At 40.0% G+C, this 22,617-nt stretch overlaps 1 protein-coding gene across 2 annotated transcripts in view; it reads right to left on the minus strand.

Annotated features, from left to right (window-relative positions):
• Nucleotides 1-22,617, minus strand: part of atg4b (autophagy related 4B, cysteine peptidase) — a 62,116-nt gene that overhangs the window by 23,235 nt on the left and 16,264 nt on the right. The window contains exons 1-6 of one of the 2 annotated variants that reach the window (XM_061888356.1): nucleotides 21,222-21,348; nucleotides 3,644-3,745; nucleotides 3,506-3,577; nucleotides 3,346-3,444; nucleotides 3,187-3,288; nucleotides 3,048-3,120 (exon numbers count right to left, since the gene is read on the minus strand). In XM_061888356.1, the coding sequence (XP_061744340.1) occupies nucleotides 3,048-3,120; nucleotides 3,187-3,288; nucleotides 3,346-3,444; nucleotides 3,506-3,577; nucleotides 3,644-3,745; nucleotides 21,222-21,231 (458 nt within the window). In that variant the 5' untranslated portion in view covers nucleotides 21,232-21,348. Of the gene's footprint in view, nucleotides 1-3,047; nucleotides 3,121-3,186; nucleotides 3,289-3,345; nucleotides 3,445-3,505; nucleotides 3,578-3,643; nucleotides 3,746-21,221; nucleotides 21,349-22,617 lie in introns of those variants that run through there. The other variant, XM_061888357.1, reaches the window with a different exon arrangement.

Here is a 22,617-nt window from a genome sequence, read left to right on the forward strand (position 1 = left end):
TTACTGTACAATGTCTGCTCTCACTGGGATGCCGACTGATGGGATGTTTGCATATTTCCGTTTGGATCAGGGGTGTCAAACGTACAGCCCGCGGGCCGGATCACGGTCGCGAACAGGTTTTATTCGGCCCGCGGGATGACTTTGCTAAGTATAAAAATTTGCCAACATTTTTGAATGGAAAAAAAAATGCTATTCTAAATGTGTCCACTAGATGTCCCAATAGAAATTCTTTGTAGAATATGCTACATACATGTATGTAAAAAAAATAAATTGATTGATTGAAACTTTTATTAGTAGATTGCACAGTACAGTACATATTCTGTACCATTGACCACTAAATGGTAACACCCCAATAAGTTTTTCAACTTACCACGTTAATCAATACATGGTAAAATAACCCACATGATGTTCACGCACCAGTCGGGGAAAATGATCAAACTACATAAATAACATCATGTAATTTGATTTTGATATATTTTTTTTTATCTTGATGGATTGAAAATTATCTCCAATGAGTTGACTGATGACCATTATCACATAATGTATTCAAAAAATGTAAATAACGACAAAAAAAGATAGAATACTATTAACTGCAACATGTAAGTGTAAAAAAACCAACCAAAAAAACAACATTATGATTTTTACAATTTCAGAATGTGCTTGTTCTATTTTCAAACAAAGAAAACAATCTGGAGTTGACTTTATTTTTAAGTTATCTTGCCAGTCCCACTTGGGAGTAGATTTTCTCAATGTGGCCCCCGATCTAAAATGACTGTCACCCCTGGTTTAGATGGACAAATAATCATAATCTTCACACAGGTAAAAAAAATGTATGTAAAAGAAGCGACTTTTCCTGTCTTTCTCGCCATCTCCAGGTATAATTTGGACGTCAAAGTTGACCAACTTCTCGGTTTTTGTCCACAACTTAGTACTATCCAGGTGAGAGGCATGATTCATGATCTATAATTACATTCCACCAACTCTGAGGCGAGGCAGCAGCTCAATATGTTAATAGCTGCATAAGCCAGGTACTGCTATAAGTACAGTTGGGCAAAAAAGTATTTAGTCAGCCAGCGATTGTGCAAGTTCTCCCACTTAAAATGATGACAGAGGTCTGTAATTTTCATCATAGGTACACTTCAACTGTGAGAGACAGAATGTGAAAAAAAAATCCAGGAATTCACATTGTCGGAATTTTAAAGAATTTGTTTGTAAATTATGGTGGAAAATAAGTATTTGGTCAACCATTCAAAGCTCTCACTGATGGAAGCAGGTTTTGGCTCAAAATCTCACGATACATGGCCCCATTCATTCTTTCCTTAACACGGATCAATCGTCCTGTCCCCTTAGCAGAAAAACAGCCCCAAAGCCTGATGTTTCCACCCCCATGCTTCACAGTAGGTATGGTGTTCTTAGGATGCAACTCAGTATTCTTCTTCCTCCAAACATGACGAGTTGAGTTTATACCAAAAAGTTCTATTTTGGTTTCATCTGACCACATGACATTCTCCCAATCCTCTGCTGAATCATCCATGTATCCATTTTGGTATCAACTCAACTCGTCGTGTTGAGTTTATGATGAATTGGCTGGAATATAAAGACAATATAACATACATCCATATACCGGTACTAGGATGCATATGCAAAACCCTATTCAGTAGCCTAGTGGTTAGAGTGTCCGCCCTGAGATCGGTAGGTTGGGAGTTTAAACCCCGGCTGAGTCATACCAAAGACTATAAAAAATGGGACCCATTGCCTCTCTGCTTGGCACTCAGCATCAAGGGTTGGAATTGGGGGTTAAATCACCATAAATAAATCCCGGGCACGGCCCCGCTGCTCCCCTCACCTCCCAGGGGGTGATCAAGGGGATGGGTCAAATGCAGAGGACAAATTTCACCACACCTAGTGTGTGTGACAATCATTGGTACTTTAACTTTAAAAGTGCAATATGTTTACCTGCACAGTAATCTATTTATTTATATCTGCACCTTATTGCTTTTCATCCTGCACTACCATAAACGAATGCAACAAAAGTTTGCTCTTATCTATAATGTAAAGTTCAAATTTAAATGACAATAAAAAGGAAGTCAAAGTCCAAGTCTAATCGTCCGGTGCGGCTAATACCGTATTTTTCGGACTATAAGTCGCAGTTTTTTTCATAGTTTGGCCGGGGGTGCGACATATACTCCGGAGCGACTCATGTGTGAAATTAATAAACACATTACTGTAAAATATCAAATAATATTATTCATCTCATTCGCGGAAGAAACGAAGAAAATGTCAGCAATCGTCAAACACACATCAACCAATAAGAATTTGGCGGGGGAGGGTCATGGCAGAAGTGCATTGTGGGTCATGGAATGCTAACTGCTATAGGCTACTGCCGTAGCTATTAAAATGGGTCCTTTCATCGTTGGTGGTAACTTATAAAAACTGAGAAGGGCTGAACAAAAATGGGAGCGAAAAGAAAATCATGTACTGCAGATTACAAGCTGGACGTAGTGAAATATGCAGCAGAAAACGACGAGGAAGCGGCGCATACCTTTGAAGTTGGCAGAGTTGTTAGTAGCGACATCGAGGAAGAAGATTTCATGGGATTTATGGATTAGGAGTGACAGTTTGGTAAAGGTATAGCATGTTCTATATGTTATAGTTATCTGAATGACTCTTACCATAATATGTTAGGTTAACATAGCAGTTGGTTATTTATGCCTCATATAACATACACTTATTCAGCCTGTTGTTCACTATTCTTTATTTACTTTAAATTGCCTTTCAAATGTCTATTCTTGGTGTTGGATTTTATCAAATAAATTTCCCCCAAAAATGCAACTTATACTCCAGTGCGACTTATATATGTTTTTTCCCTTCTTTATTATGCATTTTCGGCCTGTTCGACGTATACTCCGAAAAATACAGTGTATGGGGTGACAACATTTCCTTAGTGCGTGCGGCTTATATAACGGTGCGCTCTATAGTGCGGGAATGACTTTGCTTTCATTTTTGACCCTGGACCGGACCGCTGAGCACGTCCAATCGGTACTTACTTTAGAACCTGGGCGACTGTGTTTGGTCCATACCACTGTCCAATAGGCTTCCCCTCTCCCACTCCCATCTGGGCTGCAGAATTCACACATCCCAGTAAGAAAAGCATCTTTCTGGCAGCGACCACGTGTGACCACTCACCAATCTGATGGATGGAATAGTAGCTGTCCTTCTTGTCGATGAAGGCGTTGAGGATGCTGAGGTATTCTTCCCTCTGCTTCTCCCCCGCCGACCACCGCCAGTCTGAGAGGACGGGGAATTAAAAGCGGCTCAGTCTACTTGCTGGAGGAGACGGACTACCTCTTCCCAAATGTCGACACATCAGCGCCTCGCCGAGGATCATCTGTCCACACCGCAGCATGCAGCCCCACCCGGTGTCCGACGTGGGTCCTGTCCCACCTGCGCTCAAAGCTGACTTTTTAAAACTGAACTCTGGAAGAACACTCCGCTTTTCACTCACCGATCGGAGGGAAGTTTTTTCTGTATGTGAACCAAAGCCGCGAGGTGACATCGGACAGGATGTCATCTTTCTCTACGTGAATTCAAAATTAAAAAATTGTTGAATTTGGAAAAGTAAAAAAATAAATGTGACCCCTACCTGTGAGGGCGCTGTACTGTTTTCCTAAGATCCACACGGGGTCTGAGGTCTCGGGGAAATCCTCAAACTCACCAAAGCGAAGCGTGTCGTACGTCAACGTAGCTGCAAGAGAGGAAAACAGGCATGAAATGTGGTGGAATTCTTTTTAAACGGGAAGTCAATTAGTGTTGGAAGTGGGGTTCGCAGAGAGAAAGGCGCTCCAGAGGGTCGTAAAGACCGCCCAGAAGACCATCGGTTGCCCCCTCGCCTGGCTGACCTGTACAGCTCCTGCTGTCTCAGGATAGCACAGAGCATCCTGAAAGACCCATTTCAGCCTGGGCACTGCCACCTAGAACTGCTACCCTCGGGCAGACGCTATAGGGTGGTAAAAGCGGGCACAAATAGACTAAAAAACAGTTTTTACCCAAGAGCCATAGTAGCATTAAACAGGCACTGAGTGAGCACAATGTGTCCTCATGAAGATAGATAGATAGATAGATAGATAGATAGTACTTTATTGATTCCTTCAGGAAAATTAAAATTCCAGCATGCATGCATGCACACACACACACACACACACACATACATACATACATACATACATACATACATACATACATACATATATATATGCAGAGTTTGCCCCAGAAAATGTGTTAGTTATGGTGGTGACTCTCCAGGGGGAGGGGACCGGGAAATGGGGTGGGTGGGTGTAAGGATCGGTGTATCTCGGCCTGTCGCCATCAAGTCTCCACCACCACAGCCTGGGTGGCAATAGGCTACAGAGTGTGGTGAAGTAGGCCGGCTTCGTCGCATGAAGAAGCCTGCAAGCCTACAACTTTTGGTTGTTTTCCGCTCTATTTGCTGAATGGCGATATACGATTTATATTTCCATATTTTTTCCGTAAAGTAAAAACAAAACAGTCCTCGTTACCTGAGATACAAAAATAATGACTTACAAATTCAAATTAATGACTTACTGTGAGTAAGCATTTGCAATAAGCATTTAAAAAAATAAAAAAATAAAAAAAGAGTTAAAAATGGGGCCACATGATGACATGTGCTCAACTCCATCCATCCATCCATCCATCCATTCATTTTCTACCACTTGTCCTTTTTGGGGTCTCTGCTTAATTTATTACAGCATTTGGCAAGTCTGTAGTTGATTGTTCAGGGTTTCCCACACATTCATTTATTTGTGTCGGCCCGCCACGAAAGAATTACGGCCGCCACAAATAAATCCGTTGTGGTGAAGAAGGAGCTGAGCCGGAAGGCAAAGCTCTCAATTTACCGGTCGATCTACGTTCTCATCCTCACCTATGGTCATGAGCTTTGGGTCATGACCGAAAGGATAAGATCACGGGTACAAGCGGCCGAAATGAGTTTCCTCCGCCGTGTGGCGGGTCTCTCCCTTAGAGATAGGGTGAGAAGCTCTGCCATCCGGGAGGAACTCAAAGTAAAGCCGCTGCTCCTCCACATCAAGAGGAGCCAGATGAGGTGGTTCGGGCATCTGGTCAGGATGCCACCCGAACGCCTCCCTAGGGAGGTGTTTAGGGCACGTCCAACCAGTAGGAGGCCACGGGGAAGACCCAGGACACGTTGGGAAGACTATGTCTCCCGGCTGGCCTGGGAACGCCTCGGGATCCCCCGGGAAGAGCTAGACGAAGTGGCTGGGGAGAGGGAAGTCTGGGTTTCCCTGCTTAGGCTGTTGCCCCCGCGACCCGACCTCGGATAAGCGGAAGATGATGGATGGACAAATAAAAAAAAATTAAAATTAAAATTTTTTAATATATATATATTTTTTTTTTCCGGCTTTTGACTCGGTCGACTGCTCATAAAAGCAATGGGACTCTGTCTGTGAATGGAGCTTGGAGTTACATATTATATAAATATGTAAATATAATATAAATATGTACATAAAGTGTTGTAATTATATTCCAACTCTTCGTTCTTCTTGGTCATCGCCGCCGCCGCTGCCCCCCCCCCCCACCCCAACCAGACTACACCACCACAAATAGATGCCTGAACTGTGGGATACCCTGTTGTTAATATGTAAAGTGGGGCTGAGCGATAAAACGATATCACCAAATAAAACTGCTTCGGGGTTGGTAAGCACAACCAAAATTAATTATTTATAAGGCGCACTGTCGATTTTTGACAAAATAAAACAATTTTAAGTGCGCATTAGTCCGAAAAAGACGGTACTTTCATTTGAATAAACACCAGCGGGAGCCAAGAAAAGCCACAACAAATGCAAAGGCCGTAACACAACAACCTAAAGCCAAAACAACACAATACAAACACAACGGAATGGCTGAGGTAGAAAGTTAAGAACAATGTAATGAACAAAGTTGGAAAAGTAAGTTAAGCGTGACAACATTTTCAGTCGTAAATAACTGTTTTTATTTTTTTAACAATACTAAAATACTACATTCATTACACCGTTTTCAATCTTTTTTTCCCTCAGCCACTTGGTCTGTCGATGAAACTTGCCCCACTGTTACTTCAGCTGTGGCTTAGAGTTGTGTTGGGGCTTTTGCAATCGTGCTGTAGCTGAAAATTGTTGTGTTGTAATTGATGACATTGTTCTGTCATGTTTGCATTTTCTGTGACCCTTCTCAGCCACCATAGCTGACGGCACAGACGGGCAGACAGACTTGAGTAAGTTGAAGGTCCTGATGAACTTCATGTAAGGTCGGCTATTCTTAAAGCCAATGTTTTTTTAGCATCCATAAAATTAATCGGTTCCCTTTAAAAATATTATTGGATCAATACCTATTTTCCTGAAAACAAACTTGCTGAGCACAGGTCGAAGTCGCTAAAACTTAGGACTATAAATTGATATATCGATTTGATGATAATTTTCCCTAAAAGCCCTTCAGGAACACACATAAAGCAGTAAAAAAATAATGCTGAGATTGAACTAAAAGGATGTTGAAAGGGAGAAGCTTGATGAACAACCTTTTAAATTTAATGAGCCATCAGTCTTAAAAAGAGAGACTATTAGTTAATGTTTCCTTGCAAAAGCCTCCAACTGTCATGTGAGGGTTTTGCTATTTTTTATACTCTTTGTTGACAACTTATGTTTACTTTCTGATGTTTGCACAGTACTGTTTCATACCACTTTGCTTCATTTTGACCCAAAACACAGTGGTTCTCTTTGAAAACCACTTTTGTAACCATCATCAATCATTTTCGCTCCATTCTAAAGTGTAATTTGACGGAAGAATTGTGCTTCAACATGCGGTATTATTATGGTTCGTGTATAAGAACCGCAAAATGGCACCTATTAACGGACACATCTGGCGTTTTGGTTCACAATATTTTGCAAAAACAAGGTTTCTTACCTTCTGGTATCCGCTGATGTGTATTTGGGATCTGTATAAATCCTGAAAATTTGCGCGCATCTGCCATTGTAGTCCGGGCTAACACCATAGTCGATAAACTTTTTTTTTCTCTGCCTTCTCGTTATGGAACATTCATCGTCCGCTGTTACCATTTCTAATATAAAGTAGTGTAAAGTTCTTATTTATATGTGTCAGAAGAATCGCTATGGAAGCACTAAAACATACCGGTGCAGTGAGTTTACATTATTCACCCAAAGAACTTTGGTTATCAGAGTTCCGGTAGGACGGTTTTTCACGGGACTCCAGCGCCCCCCGCGACCCGGAAGGGAAAAATTGGTAGAAAATAAATGGATGGACTATGAGTTAATGTTCTTCCAATTATCATGTGAGGGCTTTGATATCTTTTATGCTCTTTGTTGACAACTTATGTTTACTTTCTTAGATGTTTGCACAGTACTGTTTCATACCACTTTGCTTCATTTTGACCCAAAACACAGTGGTTCTCTTTGAAAACCACTTTTGTAACCATCACCATTAGTTTTTCGCTTCCTTCTAAAGTGTAATTTGACAGAAGAATTGTGCTTCAACATGTGGTATTATTATGGTTCGTGTATAAGAACCGCAAAATGGCATCTATTAACAGACACATCTGGCGTTTTGGTTCACAATATTTTGCAAAAACAAGGTTTCTTACCTTCTGGTATCCGCTGATGTGTATTTGGGATCTGTATAAATCCTGAAAATGTGCGCGCATCTGCCATTATAGTCCGGGCTAACACCATAGTCGATAAACTTTTTTTTTTCTCTATCTTCTCGTTATGGGACATTCATCCTCCGCTGTTACCATTTCTAAAAGTAGTGTAAAGTTCTTATTTATATGTGTCAGAAGAATCGCTATGGAAGCACTAAAACATACCGGTGCAGTGAGTTTACATTATTCACCCAAGGAACTTTGGTTATCAGAGTTCCGGTCGGACGGTTTTTCACGGGACTCCAGCGCCCCCTGCGACCCCGAAGGGAAAAATTGGTAGCAAATAAATGGATGGACTATTAGTTAATGTTCCTCTAATTATCATGTGAGGGCTTTTATATCTTTTATGCTCTTTGTTGACAACTTATGGTTACTTTATTAGATGTTTGCACAGTACTGTTTCATGCCACCTGCTTCATTTTGATCCAAAACACAATGGTTTTCTTTGAAAACTTATTTTGTAACCATCACCTTTAGTTTTTCGCTCCGTTCTAAAGTGTAATTTGACAGAAGAATTGTGCTTCCACATACGGTATTACGGTTCGTGTACAAGGACCGCAAAATAGCACCTATTAACGGACAAATCTGGCTTTTAGTTTCATAATATTAGGCAAAAAAAAACTTTTCTTACCTTCTGGTACCTGCTGATGTGTATTTGGGATCTGTATAAATCCTGAAAATGTGCGCGCGTCTGCCATTATAGTCCATAGTCGATAAACTTATTTTTTTCTTTATCTTCTCGTAATGGGACATTCTTTCTCCGCTGTTGCCATTTCTAATATAAAGTAGTGTAAAGTTCTTACTTATATGTGTCAGTAGACTTGCTATGGAAGCGCTAAAACATACCGGTGTAGTGAGTTTACATTATTCACCCAAGGAACTTTGGTTATCAGAGTTCCGGTCGGACGGTTTTTCACGGGACTCCAGCGCCCCCCGCGACCCCGAAGGGAAAAATTGGTAGAAAATAAATGGATGGACTATTAGTTAATGTTCTTCCAATTATCATGTGAGGGCTTTGATATCTTTTATGCTCTTTGTTGACAACTTATGTTTACTTTCCTAGATGTTTGCACAGTACTGTTTCATGCCACCTGCTTCATTTTGACCCAAAACACGATGGTTTTCTTTGAAAACTTATTTTGTAACCATCACCTTTAGTTTTTCGCTCCATTCTAAAGTGTAATTTGACAGAAGAATTGTGCTTCAACATACGGTATTATTACAGTTCGTGTACAAGGACCGCAAAATAGCACCTATTAACGGACAAATCTGGCTTTTAGTTTCATAATATTAGGCAAAAAACAACTTTTCTTACCTTCTGGTACCTGCTGATGTGTATTTGGGATCTGTATAAATCCTGAAAATTTGCGGGCGTCTGCCGTTGTAGACCATAGCCAATAAACTTTTTTTTTCTCTATCTTCTCTTTATGGGACATTCATTCTCCGCTGTTGCCATTTCTAATATAAAGTAGTGTAAAGTTCTTATTTAAATGTGTCAGTAGACTCGCTATAGAAGCACTAAAACATACCGGTGCAGTGAGTTTACATTATTCACCCAAAGAACTTTGGTTATCAGAGTTTGGGTCGGACGGTTTTTCACAAGACTCCAGCGCCCCCCGCGACCCTGAAGGGAATAAGTGGTAGAAAATGGATGGATGGACTATTAGTTAATGTTCCCCCAATTATCATGTGAGAGCTTTGATATCTTTCATGCTCTTTGTTGACAACTTATGTTTACTTTATTAGATGTTTGCACAGTACTGTTTCATGCCACCTGCTTCATTTTGATCCAAAACACGATGGTTCTCTTTGAAAACCTATTTTGTAACCATCACCATTAGTTTTTCGCTCCGTTCTAAAGTGTAATTTGACAGAAGAATTGTGCTTCAACATACAAGTATCATTATGGTTCGTGGTCAAGGACCGCAAAATAGCACCTATTAACGGACAAATCTGGCTTTTAGTTTCATAATATTAGGCAAAAAACAACTTTTCTTACCTTCTGGTACCTGCTGATGTGTATTTGGGATCTGTATAAATCCTGAAAATGTGCGCGCTTCTGCCATTATAGTCCATAGTCGATAAACTTATTTTTTTCTTTATCTTTTCGTAATGGGACATTCATCCTCCGCTGTTGCCATTTCTAATATAAAGTAGTGTAAAGTTCTTACTTATATGTGTCAGTAGACTCGCTATGGAATCGTTAAAACATACCGGTGCAGTGAGTTTACATTATTCACCCAAAGAACTTTGGTTATCAGAGTTCGGGTTGGACGTTTTTTCACGGGACTCCAGCGCCCCCCGCGACCCCGAAGGGAATAAGTGGTAGAAAATGAATGGATGGAGAATTAGTTAATGTTCCTCCAATTATCATGTGAGGGCTTTGATATCTTTTATGCTCTTTGTTGACAACTTATGTTTACTTTATTAGATGTTTGCACAGTACTGTTTCATGCCACCTGCTTCATTTTTATCCAAAACACGATGGTTCTCTTTGAAAACCTATTTTGTAACCATCACCATTAGTTTTTCGCTCCGTTCTAAAGTGTAATTTGACAGAAGAATTGTGCTTCAACATACAAGTATTATTATGGTTCGTGGTCAAGGACCGCAAAATAGCACCTATTAACGGACAAATCTGGCGTTTAGTTTCATAATATTAGGCAAAAACAACTTTTCTTACCTTCTGGTACCTGCTGATGTGTATTTGGGATCTGTATAAATCCTGAAAATGTGCGCGCGTCTGCCATTATAGTCCAGAGTCGATAAACTTATTTTTTGCTTTATCTTCTCGTAATGGGACATTCATTCTCCGCGGTTGCCATTTCTAATATAAAGTAGTGTAAAGTTCTTACTTATATGTGTCAGTAGACTCGCTATGGAAGCGCTAAAACATACCGGTGCAGTGAGTTTACATTATTCACCCAAAGAACTTTGGTTATCAGAGTTCGGGTTGGACGTTTTTTCACGGGACTCCAGCGCCCCCCACGACCCTGAAGGGAATAAGTGGTAGGAAATGGATGGATGGACTATTAGTTAATGTTCCCCCAATTATCATGTGAGGGCTTTGATATCTTTTATGCTCTTTGTTGACAACTTATGGTTACTTTCCTAGATGTTTGCACAGTACTGTTTCATACCAGTTTGCATCATTTTGACCCAAAACACGATGGTTCTCTTTGAAAACCTATTTTGTAACCATCACCTTTAGTTTTTCGTTACGTTCTAAAGTGTAATTTGACAGAAGAATTGTGCTTCAACATACAAGTATTATTACGGTTCGTGTACAAGGACTGCAAAATAGCACCTATTAACGGACAAATCTGGCTTTTAGTTTCATAATATTAGGCATACAACTACTTTTCTTACCTTCTGGTACCTGCTGATGTGTATTTGGGATCTGTATAAATCCTGAAAATGTGCGCGTAACTGCCATTATAGTCCATAGTCGATAAACTTATTTTTTTCTTTATCTTCTCGTAATGGGACATTCATTCTCCGCTGTTGCCATTTCAAATAAAAAGTAGTGTAAAGTTCTTACTTATATGTGTCAGTAGACTCGCAATGGAAGCGCTAAAACATACCGGTGCAGTGAGTTTACATTATTCACCCAAAGAACTTTGGTTATCAGAGTTCGGGTTGGACGTTTTTTCACGGGAATCCAGCACACCCCGCGACCCTGAAGGGAATAAGTGGTAGAAAATGGATGGACTATTAGTTAATGTTCCCCCAATTATCATGTGAGGGCTTTGATATCTTTTATGCTCTTTGTTGACAACTTATGTTTACTTTATTAGATGTTTGCACAGTACTGTTTCATGCCACCTGCTTCATTTTGATCCAAAACACGATGGTTCTCTTTGAAAACCTCTTTTGTAACCATCACCATTAGTTTTTCGCTCCGTTCTAAAGTGTAATTTGACAGAAGAATTGTGCTTCGACATACAAGTATTATTATGGTTCGTGGTCAAGGACCGCAAAATAGCACCTATTAAAGGACAAATCTGGCATTTAGTTTCATAATATTAGGCAAAAAACAACTTTTCTTACCTTCTGGTACCTGCTGATGTGTATTTGGGATCTGTATAAATCCTGAAAATGTGCGCGCGTCTGCCATTATAGTCCATAGTCGATAAACTTATTTTTTTCTTTATCTTCCCGTAATAGGACATTCATTCTCCGCTGTTGCCATTTCTAATATAAAGTAGTGTAAAGTTCTTACTTATATGTGTCAGTAGACTCGCTATGGAAGCGCTAAAACATACCGGTGCAGTGAGTTTACATTATTCACCCAAGGAACTTTGGTTATCAGAGTTCAGGTCGGACGGTTTTTCACGGGAATCCAGTTCCCCCCTCGACCCCGAAGGGAAAAATTGGTAGAAAATAAATGGATGGACTATTAGTTAATGTTCATCAAATTATCATGTGAGGGCTTTGATATCTTTTATGCTCTTTGTTGACAACTTATGTTTACTTTCTTAGATGTTTGCACAGTACTGTTTCATACCACTTTGCTTCATTTTGACCCAAACCACAATGGTTTTCTTTGAAAACTTATTTTGTAACCATCACCGTTAGTTTTTCGCTCCGTTCTAAAGTGTAATTTGACAGAAGAATTGTGCTTCAACATACGGTATTATTACGGTTTGTGTACAAGGACCGCAAAATAGCACCTATTAACGGACAAATCTGGCGATTAGTTTCATAATATTAGGCTAAAACAACTTTTCTTACCTTCTGGTACCTGCTGATGTGTATTTGGGATCTGTATAAATCCTGAAAATGTGCGCGCATCTGCCATTATAGTCCATGGTCGATAAACTTATTTTTTTCTTTATCTTCTCGTAATGGGACATTCATTCTCCGCTGTTGCCATTTCTAATATAAAGTAGTGTAAAGTTCTTACTTATATGTGTCAGTAGGCTCGCTATGGAAGCGCTAAAACATACCGGTGCAGTGAGTTTACATTATTCACCCAAGGAACTTTGGTTATCAGAGTTCAGGTCGGACGGTTTTTCACGGGACTCCAGCGCCCCCCACGACCCTGAAGGGAATAAGTGGTAGGAAATGGATGGATGGACTATTAGTTAATGTTCCCCCAATTATCATGTGAGGGCTTTGATATCTTTTATGCTCTTTGTTGACAACTTATGTTTACTTTATTAGATGTTTGCACAGTACTGTTTCATGCCACCTGCTTCATTTTGATCCAAAACACGATGGTTCTCTTTGAAAACCTATTTTGTAACCATCACCTTTAGTTTTTCGCACCGTTCTAAAGTGTAATTTGACAGAAGAATTGTGCTTCAACATACAAGTATTATTATGGTTCGTGGTCAAGGACCGCAAAATAGCACCTATTAAAGGACAAATCTGGCGTTTACTTTCATAATATTAGGCAAAAAACACTTTTCTTACCTTCTGGTACCTGCTGATGTGTATTTAGGATTTGTATAAATCCTGAAAATTTGCGGGCGTCTGCCGTTGTAGACCATAGCCGATAAACCTTTTTTTTCTCTATCTTCTCATTATGGAACATTCATCCTCCGCTAAAGTTCTTACTTATATGTGTCAGTAGACTCGCTATGGAAGCGCTAAAACATACCGGTGCAGTGAGTTTACATTAATCACCCAAAGAACTTTGGTTATCAGAGTTCGGGTTGGAAGGTTTTTCACGGGACTCCAGCGCCCCCCGCGACTCCGAAGGGAATAAGTGGTAGGAAATGGATGGATGGACTATTAGTTAATGTTCCTCCAATTATCATGTGAGGGCTTTGATATCTTTTATGCTCTTTGTTGACAACTTATGTTTACTTTATTAGATGTTTGCACAGTACTGTTTCATGCCACCTGCTTCAGTTTGATCCAAAACACGATGGTTCTATTTGAAAACCTATTTTGTAACCATCACCATTAGTTTTTCGCTCCGTTCTAAAGTGTAATTTGACAGAAGAATTGTGCTTCAACATACAAGTATCATTATGGTTCGTGGTCAAGGACCGTCGCAAAATAGCACCTATTAACAGACAAATCTGGCGTTTAGTTTCATAATATTAGGCAAAAACAACTTTTCTTACCTTCTGGTACCTGCTGATGTGTATTTGGGATCTGTATAAATCCTGAAAATGTGCGCGCGTCTGCCATTATAGTCCAGAGTCGATAAACTTATTTTTTGCTTTATCTTCTCGTAATGGGACATTCATTCTCCGCGGTTGCCATTTCTAATATAAAGTAGTGTAAAGTTCTTACTTATATGTGTCAGTAGACTCGCTATGGAAGCGCTAAAACATACCGGTGCAGTGAGTTTACATTATTCACCCAAAGAACTTTGGTTATCAGAGTTCGGGTTGGACGTTTTTTCACGGGACTCCAGCGCCCCCCACGACCCTGAAGGGAATAAGTGGTAGGAAATGGATGGATGGACTATTAGTTAATGTTCCCCCAATTATCATGTGAGGGCTTTGATATCTTTTATGCTCTTTGTTGACAACTTATGGTTACTTTCCTAGATGTTTGCACAGTACTGTTTCATACCAGTTTGCATCATTTTGACCCAAAACACGATGGTTCTCTTTGAAAACCTATTTTGTAACCATCACCTTTAGTTTTTCGTTACGTTCTAAAGTGTAATTTGACAGAAGAATTGTGCTTCAACATACAAGTATTATTACGGTTCGTGTACAAGGACTGCAAAATAGCACCTATTAACGGACAAATCTGGCTTTTAGTTTCATAATATTAGGCATACAACTACTTTTCTTACCTTCTGGTACCTGCTGATGTGTATTTGGGATCTGTATAAATCCTGAAAATGTGCGCGTAACTGCCATTATAGTCCATAGTCGATAAACTTATTTTTTTCTTTATCTTCTCGTAATGGGACATTCATTCTCCGCTGTTGCCATTTCAAATAAAAAGTAGTGTAAAGTTCTTACTTATATGTGTCAGTAGACTCGCAATGGAAGCGCTAAAACATACCGGTGCAGTGAGTTTACATTATTCACCCAAAGAACTTTGGTTATCAGAGTTCGGGTTGGACGTTTTTTCACGGGAATCCAGCACACCCCGCGACCCTGAAGGGAATAAGTGGTAGAAAATGGATGGACTATTAGTTAATGTTCCCCCAATTATCATGTGAGGGCTTTGATATCTTTTATGCTCTTTGTTGACAACTTATGTTTACTTTATTAGATGTTTGCACAGTACTGTTTCATGCCACCTGCTTCATTTTGATCCAAAACACGATGGTTCTCTTTGAAAACCTCTTTTGTAACCATCACCATTAGTTTTTCGCTCCGTTCTAAAGTGTAATTTGACAGAAGAATTGTGCTTCGACATACAAGTATTATTATGGTTCGTGGTCAAGGACCGCAAAATAGCACCTATTAAAGGACAAATCTGGCATTTAGTTTCATAATATTAGGCAAAAAACAACTTTTCTTACCTTCTGGTACCTGCTGATGTGTATTTGGGATCTGTATAAATCCTGAAAATGTGCGCGCGTCTGCCATTATAGTCCATAGTCGATAAACTTATTTTTTTCTTTATCTTCCCGTAATAGGACATTCATTCTCCGCTGTTGCCATTTCTAATATAAAGTAGTGTAAAGTTCTTACTTATATGTGTCAGTAGACTCGCTATGGAAGCGCTAAAACATACCGGTGCAGTGAGTTTACATTATTCACCCAAGGAACTTTGGTTATCAGAGTTCAGGTCGGACGGTTTTTCACGGGAATCCAGTTCCCCCCTCGACCCCGAAGGGAAAAATTGGTAGAAAATAAATGGATGGACTATTAGTTAATGTTCATCAAATTATCATGTGAGGGCTTTGATATCTTTTATGCTCTTTGTTGACAACTTATGTTTACTTTCTTAGATGTTTGCACAGTACTGTTTCATACCACTTTGCTTCATTTTGACCCAAACCACAATGGTTTTCTTTGAAAACTTATTTTGTAACCATCACCGTTAGTTTTTCGCTCCGTTCTAAAGTGTAATTTGACAGAAGAATTGTGCTTCAACATACGGTATTATTACGGTTTGTGTACAAGGACCGCAAAATAGCACCTATTAACGGACAAATCTGGCGATTAGTTTCATAATATTAGGCTAAAACAACTTTTCTTACCTTCTGGTACCTGCTGATGTGTATTTGGGATCTGTATAAATCCTGAAAATGTGCGCGCATCTGCCATTATAGTCCATGGTCGATAAACTTATTTTTTTCTTTATCTTCTCGTAATGGGACATTCATTCTCCGCTGTTGCCATTTCTAATATAAAGTAGTGTAAAGTTCTTACTTATATGTGTCAGTAGGCTCGCTATGGAAGCGCTAAAACATACCGGTGCAGTGAGTTTACATTATTCACCCAAGGAACTTTGGTTATCAGAGTTCAGGTCGGACGGTTTTTCACGGGACTCCAGCGCCCCCCACGACCCTGAAGGGAATAAGTGGTAGGAATTGGATGGATGGACTATTAGTTAATGTTCCCCCAATTATCATGTGAGGGCTTTGATATCTTTTATGCTCTTTGTTGACAACTTATGTTTACTTTATTAGATGTTTGCACAGTACTGTTTCATGCCACCTGCTTCATTTTGATCCAAAACACGATGGTTCTCTTTGAAAACCTATTTTGTAACCATCACCTTTAGTTTTTCGCTCCGTTCTAAAGTGTAATTTGACAGAAGAATTGTGCTTCAACATACAAGTATTATTATGGTTCGTGGTCAAGGACCGCAAAATAGCACCTATTAAAGGACAAATCTGGCGTTTACTTTCATAATATTAGGCAAAAAACACTTTTCTTACCTTCTGGTACCTGCTGATGTGTATTTAGGATTTGTATAAATCCTGAAAATTTGCGGGCGTCTGCCGTTGTAGACCATAGCCGATAAACCTTTTTTTTCTCTATCTTCTCATTATGGAACATTCATCCTCCGCTAAAGTTCTTACTTATATGTGTCAGTAGACTCGCTATGGAAGCGCTAAAACATACCGGTGCAGTGAGTTTACATTAATCACCCAAAGAACTTTGGTTATCAGAGTTCGGGTTGGAAGGTTTTTCACGGGACTCCAGCGCCCCCCGCGACTCCGAAGGGAATAAGTGGTAGGAAATGGATGGATGGACTATTAGTTAATGTTCCTCCAATTATCATGTGAGGGCTTTGATATCTTTTATGCTCTTTGTTGACAACTTATGTTTACTTTATTAGATGTTTGCACAGTACTGTTTCATGCCACCTGCTTCAGTTTGATCCAAAACACGATGGTTCTATTTGAAAACCTATTTTGTAACCATCACCATTAGTTTTTCGCTCCGTTCTAAAGTGTAATTTGACAGAAGAATTGTGCTTCAACATACAAGTATCATTATGGTTCGTGGTCAAGGACCGTCGCAAAATAGCACCTATTAACAGACAAATCTGGCGTTTAGTTTCATAATATTAGGCAAAAACAACTTTTCTTACCTTCTGGTACCTGCTGATGTGTATTTGGGATCTGTATAAATCCTGAAAATGTGCGCGCGTCTGCCATTATAGTCCATAGTCGATAAACTTATTTTTTTCTTTATCTTCTCGTAATGGGACATTCATTCTCCGCTGTTGCCATTTCTAATATAAAGTAGTGTAAAGTTCTTACTTATATGTGTCAGTAGACTCGCTATGGAAGCGCTAAAACATACCGGTGCAGTGAGTTTACATTATTCAGCCAAGGAACTTTGGTTATCAGAGTTCGGGTCGGACGGTTTTTCACGGGACTCCAGCGCCCCCCGCGACCCTGAAGGGAATAAGTGGTAGAAAATGGATGGATGGACTATTAGTTAATCTTCCTCCAATTATCATGTGAGGGCTTTGATATCTTTTATGCTCTTTGTTGACAACTTATGGTTACTTTATTAGATGTTTGCACAGTACTGTTTCATACCACCTGCTTCATTTTGACCCAAACCATAATGGTTTTCTTTGAAAACTTATTTTGTAACCATCACCTTTAGTTTTTCGCTCCGTTCTAAAGTGTAATTTGACAGAAGAATTGTGCTTCAACATACAAGTATTATTACGGTTCGTGAACAAGGACCGCAAAATAGCACCTATTAACGGACACATCTGGCTTTTAGTTTCATAATATTAGGCAAAAAACTACTTTTCTTACCTTCTGGTACCTGCTGATGTGTATTTGGGATCTGTATAAATCCTGAAAATTTGCGGGCGTCTGCCGTTGTAGACCATAGTCGATAAACTTTTTTTTTCTCTATCTTCTCGTAATGGGACATTCATCCTCCGCTGTTGCCATTTCTAATATAAAGTAGTGTAAAGTTCTTACTTATATGTGTCAGTAGACTCGCTATGGAAGCACTAAAACATACCGGTGCAGTGAGTTTACATTATTCACCCAAAGAACTTTGGTTATCAGAGTTCCGGTAGGACGGTTTTTCACGGGACTCCAGCGCCCCCCGCGACCCGGAAGGGAAAAATTGGTAGAAAATAAATGGATGGACTATTAGTTAATGTTCTTCCAATTATCATGTGAGGGCTTTGATATCTTTTATGCTCTTTGTTGACAACTTATGTTTACTTTATTAGATGTTTGCACAGTACTGTTTCATGCCACCTGCTTCATTTTGATCCAAAACACGATGGTTCTCTTTGAAAACTTATTTTGTAACCATCACCTTTAGTTTTTCGCTCCGTTCTAAAGTGTAATTTGACAGAAGAATTGTGCTTCAACATACAAGTATCATTATGGTTCGTGGTTAAGGACCGCAAAATAGCACCTATTAACGGACAAATATGGCTTTTAGTTTCATAATATTAGGCAAAAAACAACTTTTCTTACCTTCTGGTACCTGCTGATGTGTATTTGGGATCTGTATAAATCCTGAAAATGTGCGCGCATCTGCCATTATAGTCCATGGTCGATAAACTTATTTTTTTCTTTATCTTCTCGTGATGGGACATTCATTCTCCGCTGTTGCCATTTCTAATATAAAGTAGTGTAAAGTTCTTACTTATATGTGTCAGTAGACTCGCTATGGAAGCACTAAAACATACCGGTGCAGTGAGTTTACATTATTCACCCAAGGAACTTTGGTTATCAGAGTTCAGGTCGGACGGTTTTTCACGGGAATCCAGTTCCCCCCTCGACCCCGAAGGGAATAAGCAATAGAAAATGGATGGATGGATGGACTATTAGTTAATGTTTCTTTGCAAAAGCCTCCAACTGTCATGTGAGGGCTTTAAAATCTTTCATGCTCTTTGTTGACAACTTATGTTTACTTTCTTAGATGTTTGCACAGTACTGTTTCATACCACTTTGCTTCATTTTGACCCAAAACAGTGGTTCTCTTTGAAAACCACTTTTATATGTGTCGGAAGAACCGCTATGGAAGCGCTAAAACATACCGGTGCAGTGAGTTTACATTATTCACCCAAGGAACTTTGGTTATCAGAGTTCCGGTCGGACGGTTTTTCACGGGACTCTTGCGCCCCCCGCGACCCCGAAGGGAAAAATTGGTAGAAAATAAATGGATGGACTATTAGTTAATGTTCTTCCAATTATCATGTGAGGGCTTTGATATCTTTTATGCTCTTTGTTGACAACTTATGTTTACTTTCTTAGATGTTTGCACAGTACTGTTTCATGCCACTTTGCTTCATTTTGACCCAAACCACAATGGTTTTCTTTGAAAACTTATTTTGTAACCATCACCTTTAGTTTTTCGCTCCGTTCTAAAGTGTAATTTGACAGAAGAATTGTGCTTCAACATACAAGTATTATTACGGTCTGTGTATAAGGACCGCAAAATAGCACCTATTAACGGACAAATCTGGCGTTTAGTTTCATAATATTAGGCAAAAAACAACTTTTCTTACCTTCTGGTACCTGCTGATGTGTATTTGGGATCTGTATAAATCCTGAAAATGTGCGCGAGTCTGCCATTATAGTCCATAGTCGATAAACTTATTTTTTTCTTTATCTTCTCGTTATGGGACATTCATCCTCCGCTGTTGCCATTTCTAATATAAAGTAGTGTAAAGTTCTTACTTATATGTGTCAGTAGACTCGCTATGGAAGCGCTAAAACATACCGGTGAAGTGAGTTTACATTATTCAGCCAAGGAACTTTGGTTATCAGAGTTTGGGTCGGACGGTTTTTCACGGGACTCCAGCGCCCCCCGCGACCCCGAAGGGAATAAGTGGTAGAAAATGGATGGATGGACTAGAAGTTAGTGTTCCCCCAATTGAGGGCTTTGATATCTTTTATGCTCTTTGTTGACAACTTATGTTTACTTTATTAGATGTTTGCACAGTACTGTTTCATGCCACCTGCTTCATTTTGATCCAAAACACGATGGTTCTCTTTGAAAACTTATTTTGTAACCATCACCATTAGTTTTTCGCTCCGTTCTAAAGTGTAATTTGACAGAAGAATTGTGCTTCGACATACAAGTATTATTATGGTTCGTGGTCAAGGACCGCAAAATAGCACCTATTAAAGGACAAATCTGGCATTTAGTTTCATAATATTAGGCAAAAAACAACTTTTCTTACCTTCTGGTACCTGCTGATGTGTATTTGGGATCTGTATTAATCCTGAAAATGTGCGCGTGTCTGCCATTATAGTCCATAGTCGATAAACTTATTTTTTTCTCTATCTTCTCGTTATGGAACATTCATTCTCCGCTGTTGCCATTTCTAATATAAAGTAGTGTAAAGTTCTTACTTATATGTGTCAGTAGACTCGCTATGGAAGCACTAAAACATACCGGTGCAGTGAGTTTACATTATTCACCCAAAGAACTTTGGTTATCAGAGTTCGGGTTGGACGTTTTTTCACGGGACTCCAGCGCCCCCCGCGACCCTGAAGGGAATAAGTGGTAGAAAATGGATGGATGGACTATTAGTTAATGTTCCCCCAATTATCATGTGAGGGCTTTGATATCTTTTATGCTCTTTGTTGACAACTTATGTTTACTTTCCAAGATGTTTGCACAGTACTGTTTCGTACCACTTTGCTTCTATTTGAAAACCACTTTTGTAACCATCACTAGTTTTTCGCTCCATTCTAAAGTGTAATTTGGCAGAGAGGGGGGGGGGGGGCAACTTTAGTCTCCCGTCATGCATTGCGAGAAGTGCCAATCACCTGATGGTGATGATGACTGAGCAAAGACCTCAATTAGCATAAACAATCTGACCAGACGACTTATTGTGAGTGGTTTAAACGCAATGTACATACCTTTAACACAGCGCGGCACAATAACACACGCAAGCATGGAGATTGTTGAAGAATAGCAACAACAAGCTAGCGTAATTAGCACGCTAGCTTCGGTCATCACTTTAGCAAGCTAACGCCAACGAGGCTCCAAAGGAATGTGGCTCCTGGTTGGCTTTGGCCACAACACCGTTTTGTCGGCGGGAGATGTTTTTTTTTTTTGGCATTACTAATTGTTGCCGCGTAGTTTTTAGAAAGACACAAGGGTGTTAAAGTCTCGCCTACCTGCGTCCATCCCGACCGTCTCGCCGCAGACTTGTTTGTTGTTCTCTGCACTCTGACGCGCTCCAGCCAATAAGGAGCGAGTGCTGCGGCGGAAGTCGCGGAAGGGGGCGGGATAACGGCTTGTAGGAACCAATCAAAAAAGAGGTGACGTGTGCGTCACGTGGAAAACAAGGGAGGGTGTGAAAATGAAGCGCAGCGCAAGGTGGCGCTATCACGGCGTGACCAGGGCGACGTCAGCACGCATGTGCAAGAGGTGCGGTACTCAGACTAATACATCCGGGTTCACTTATGTCCAAACTTTTCTTTATTCTCACTCAACACGTGTATTTTGGTTTACTTTATGAGATGACAGGACTTGGATGATTATTGTCATTTGCAGCAGACATAAATTAAGCCTCTGTAATTGTTGCAAATACCGTCTTTGTCTTTTTCCACCTCCCCTCTGCCGCCATGTTGGTGCAGGCAACACAGGACCACAAAAAACTTATGTCATAACTTTTGTTTTATTCTAAATTAAACACCCGTATTTTGGTTTACTTTATGAGATGCCACGACTTGGATGATTATTGTCCTTTACAGCAGATATACATATTTTAAGCCCCTGTAATTGTTGCAAATACCCCCCTGTGCCGCCATGTTGGTGCAGGCAACACAGAACCCCAACAAACTTATGTCATAACTTTTGTTTTATTCTCATTCAACACCCGTATTTTGGTTTACTTTATGAGATACCACGACTTGGATGATTATTGTCCTTTACAGCAGATGTACATAATTTAAGCCCCTGTAATTGTTGCAAATACCCCCCTGTGCCGCCATGTTGGTGCAGGCAACACAGAACCACAAAAACCGTATGTCATAACTTTTGTTTTATTCTCATTCAACACCCGTATTTTGGTGTACTTTATGAGATGCCACAACTTGGATGATTATTGTCCTTTACAGCAGATGTACATAATTTAAGCCCCTGTAATTGTTGCAAATACCCCCCTGTGCCGCCATGTTGGTGCAGGCAACACAGAACCATAACAAACTTAAAAATCGTGGTAGGCTTTTTATGGAACAAAAAGCAATATGTGCATGTTAAACATACTTGCCAACCCTCCCGATTTTCACGGGAGACTCCCGAATTCCAGTGTCCCTCCCAAAAATCTCCCGGAGCAACCATTCTCCCGATTTCCACCCGGACAACAATGTTGGGGACATGCCTTGAAGCCACTGCCTTTAATGTCCTCTCTCACCTGAAACCTTCACCCCTTAACAGCCGCATGTTGTCCAGGCGTCCGCTTTTCCTCCACATAATGTAGCGATGGACGGGTTTAACGATCGTCTGTACTCGAAGATGTCAAGAAATGCTGACACGTTGTATGATCTTTTAACTGGTTTAATGATAATG

This window comes from Nerophis ophidion, linkage group LG26, assembly GCF_033978795.1.
Source record: "Nerophis ophidion isolate RoL-2023_Sa linkage group LG26, RoL_Noph_v1.0, whole genome shotgun sequence".
Classification (NCBI taxonomy): Eukaryota; Metazoa; Chordata; class Actinopteri; order Syngnathiformes; family Syngnathidae; genus Nerophis; species Nerophis ophidion.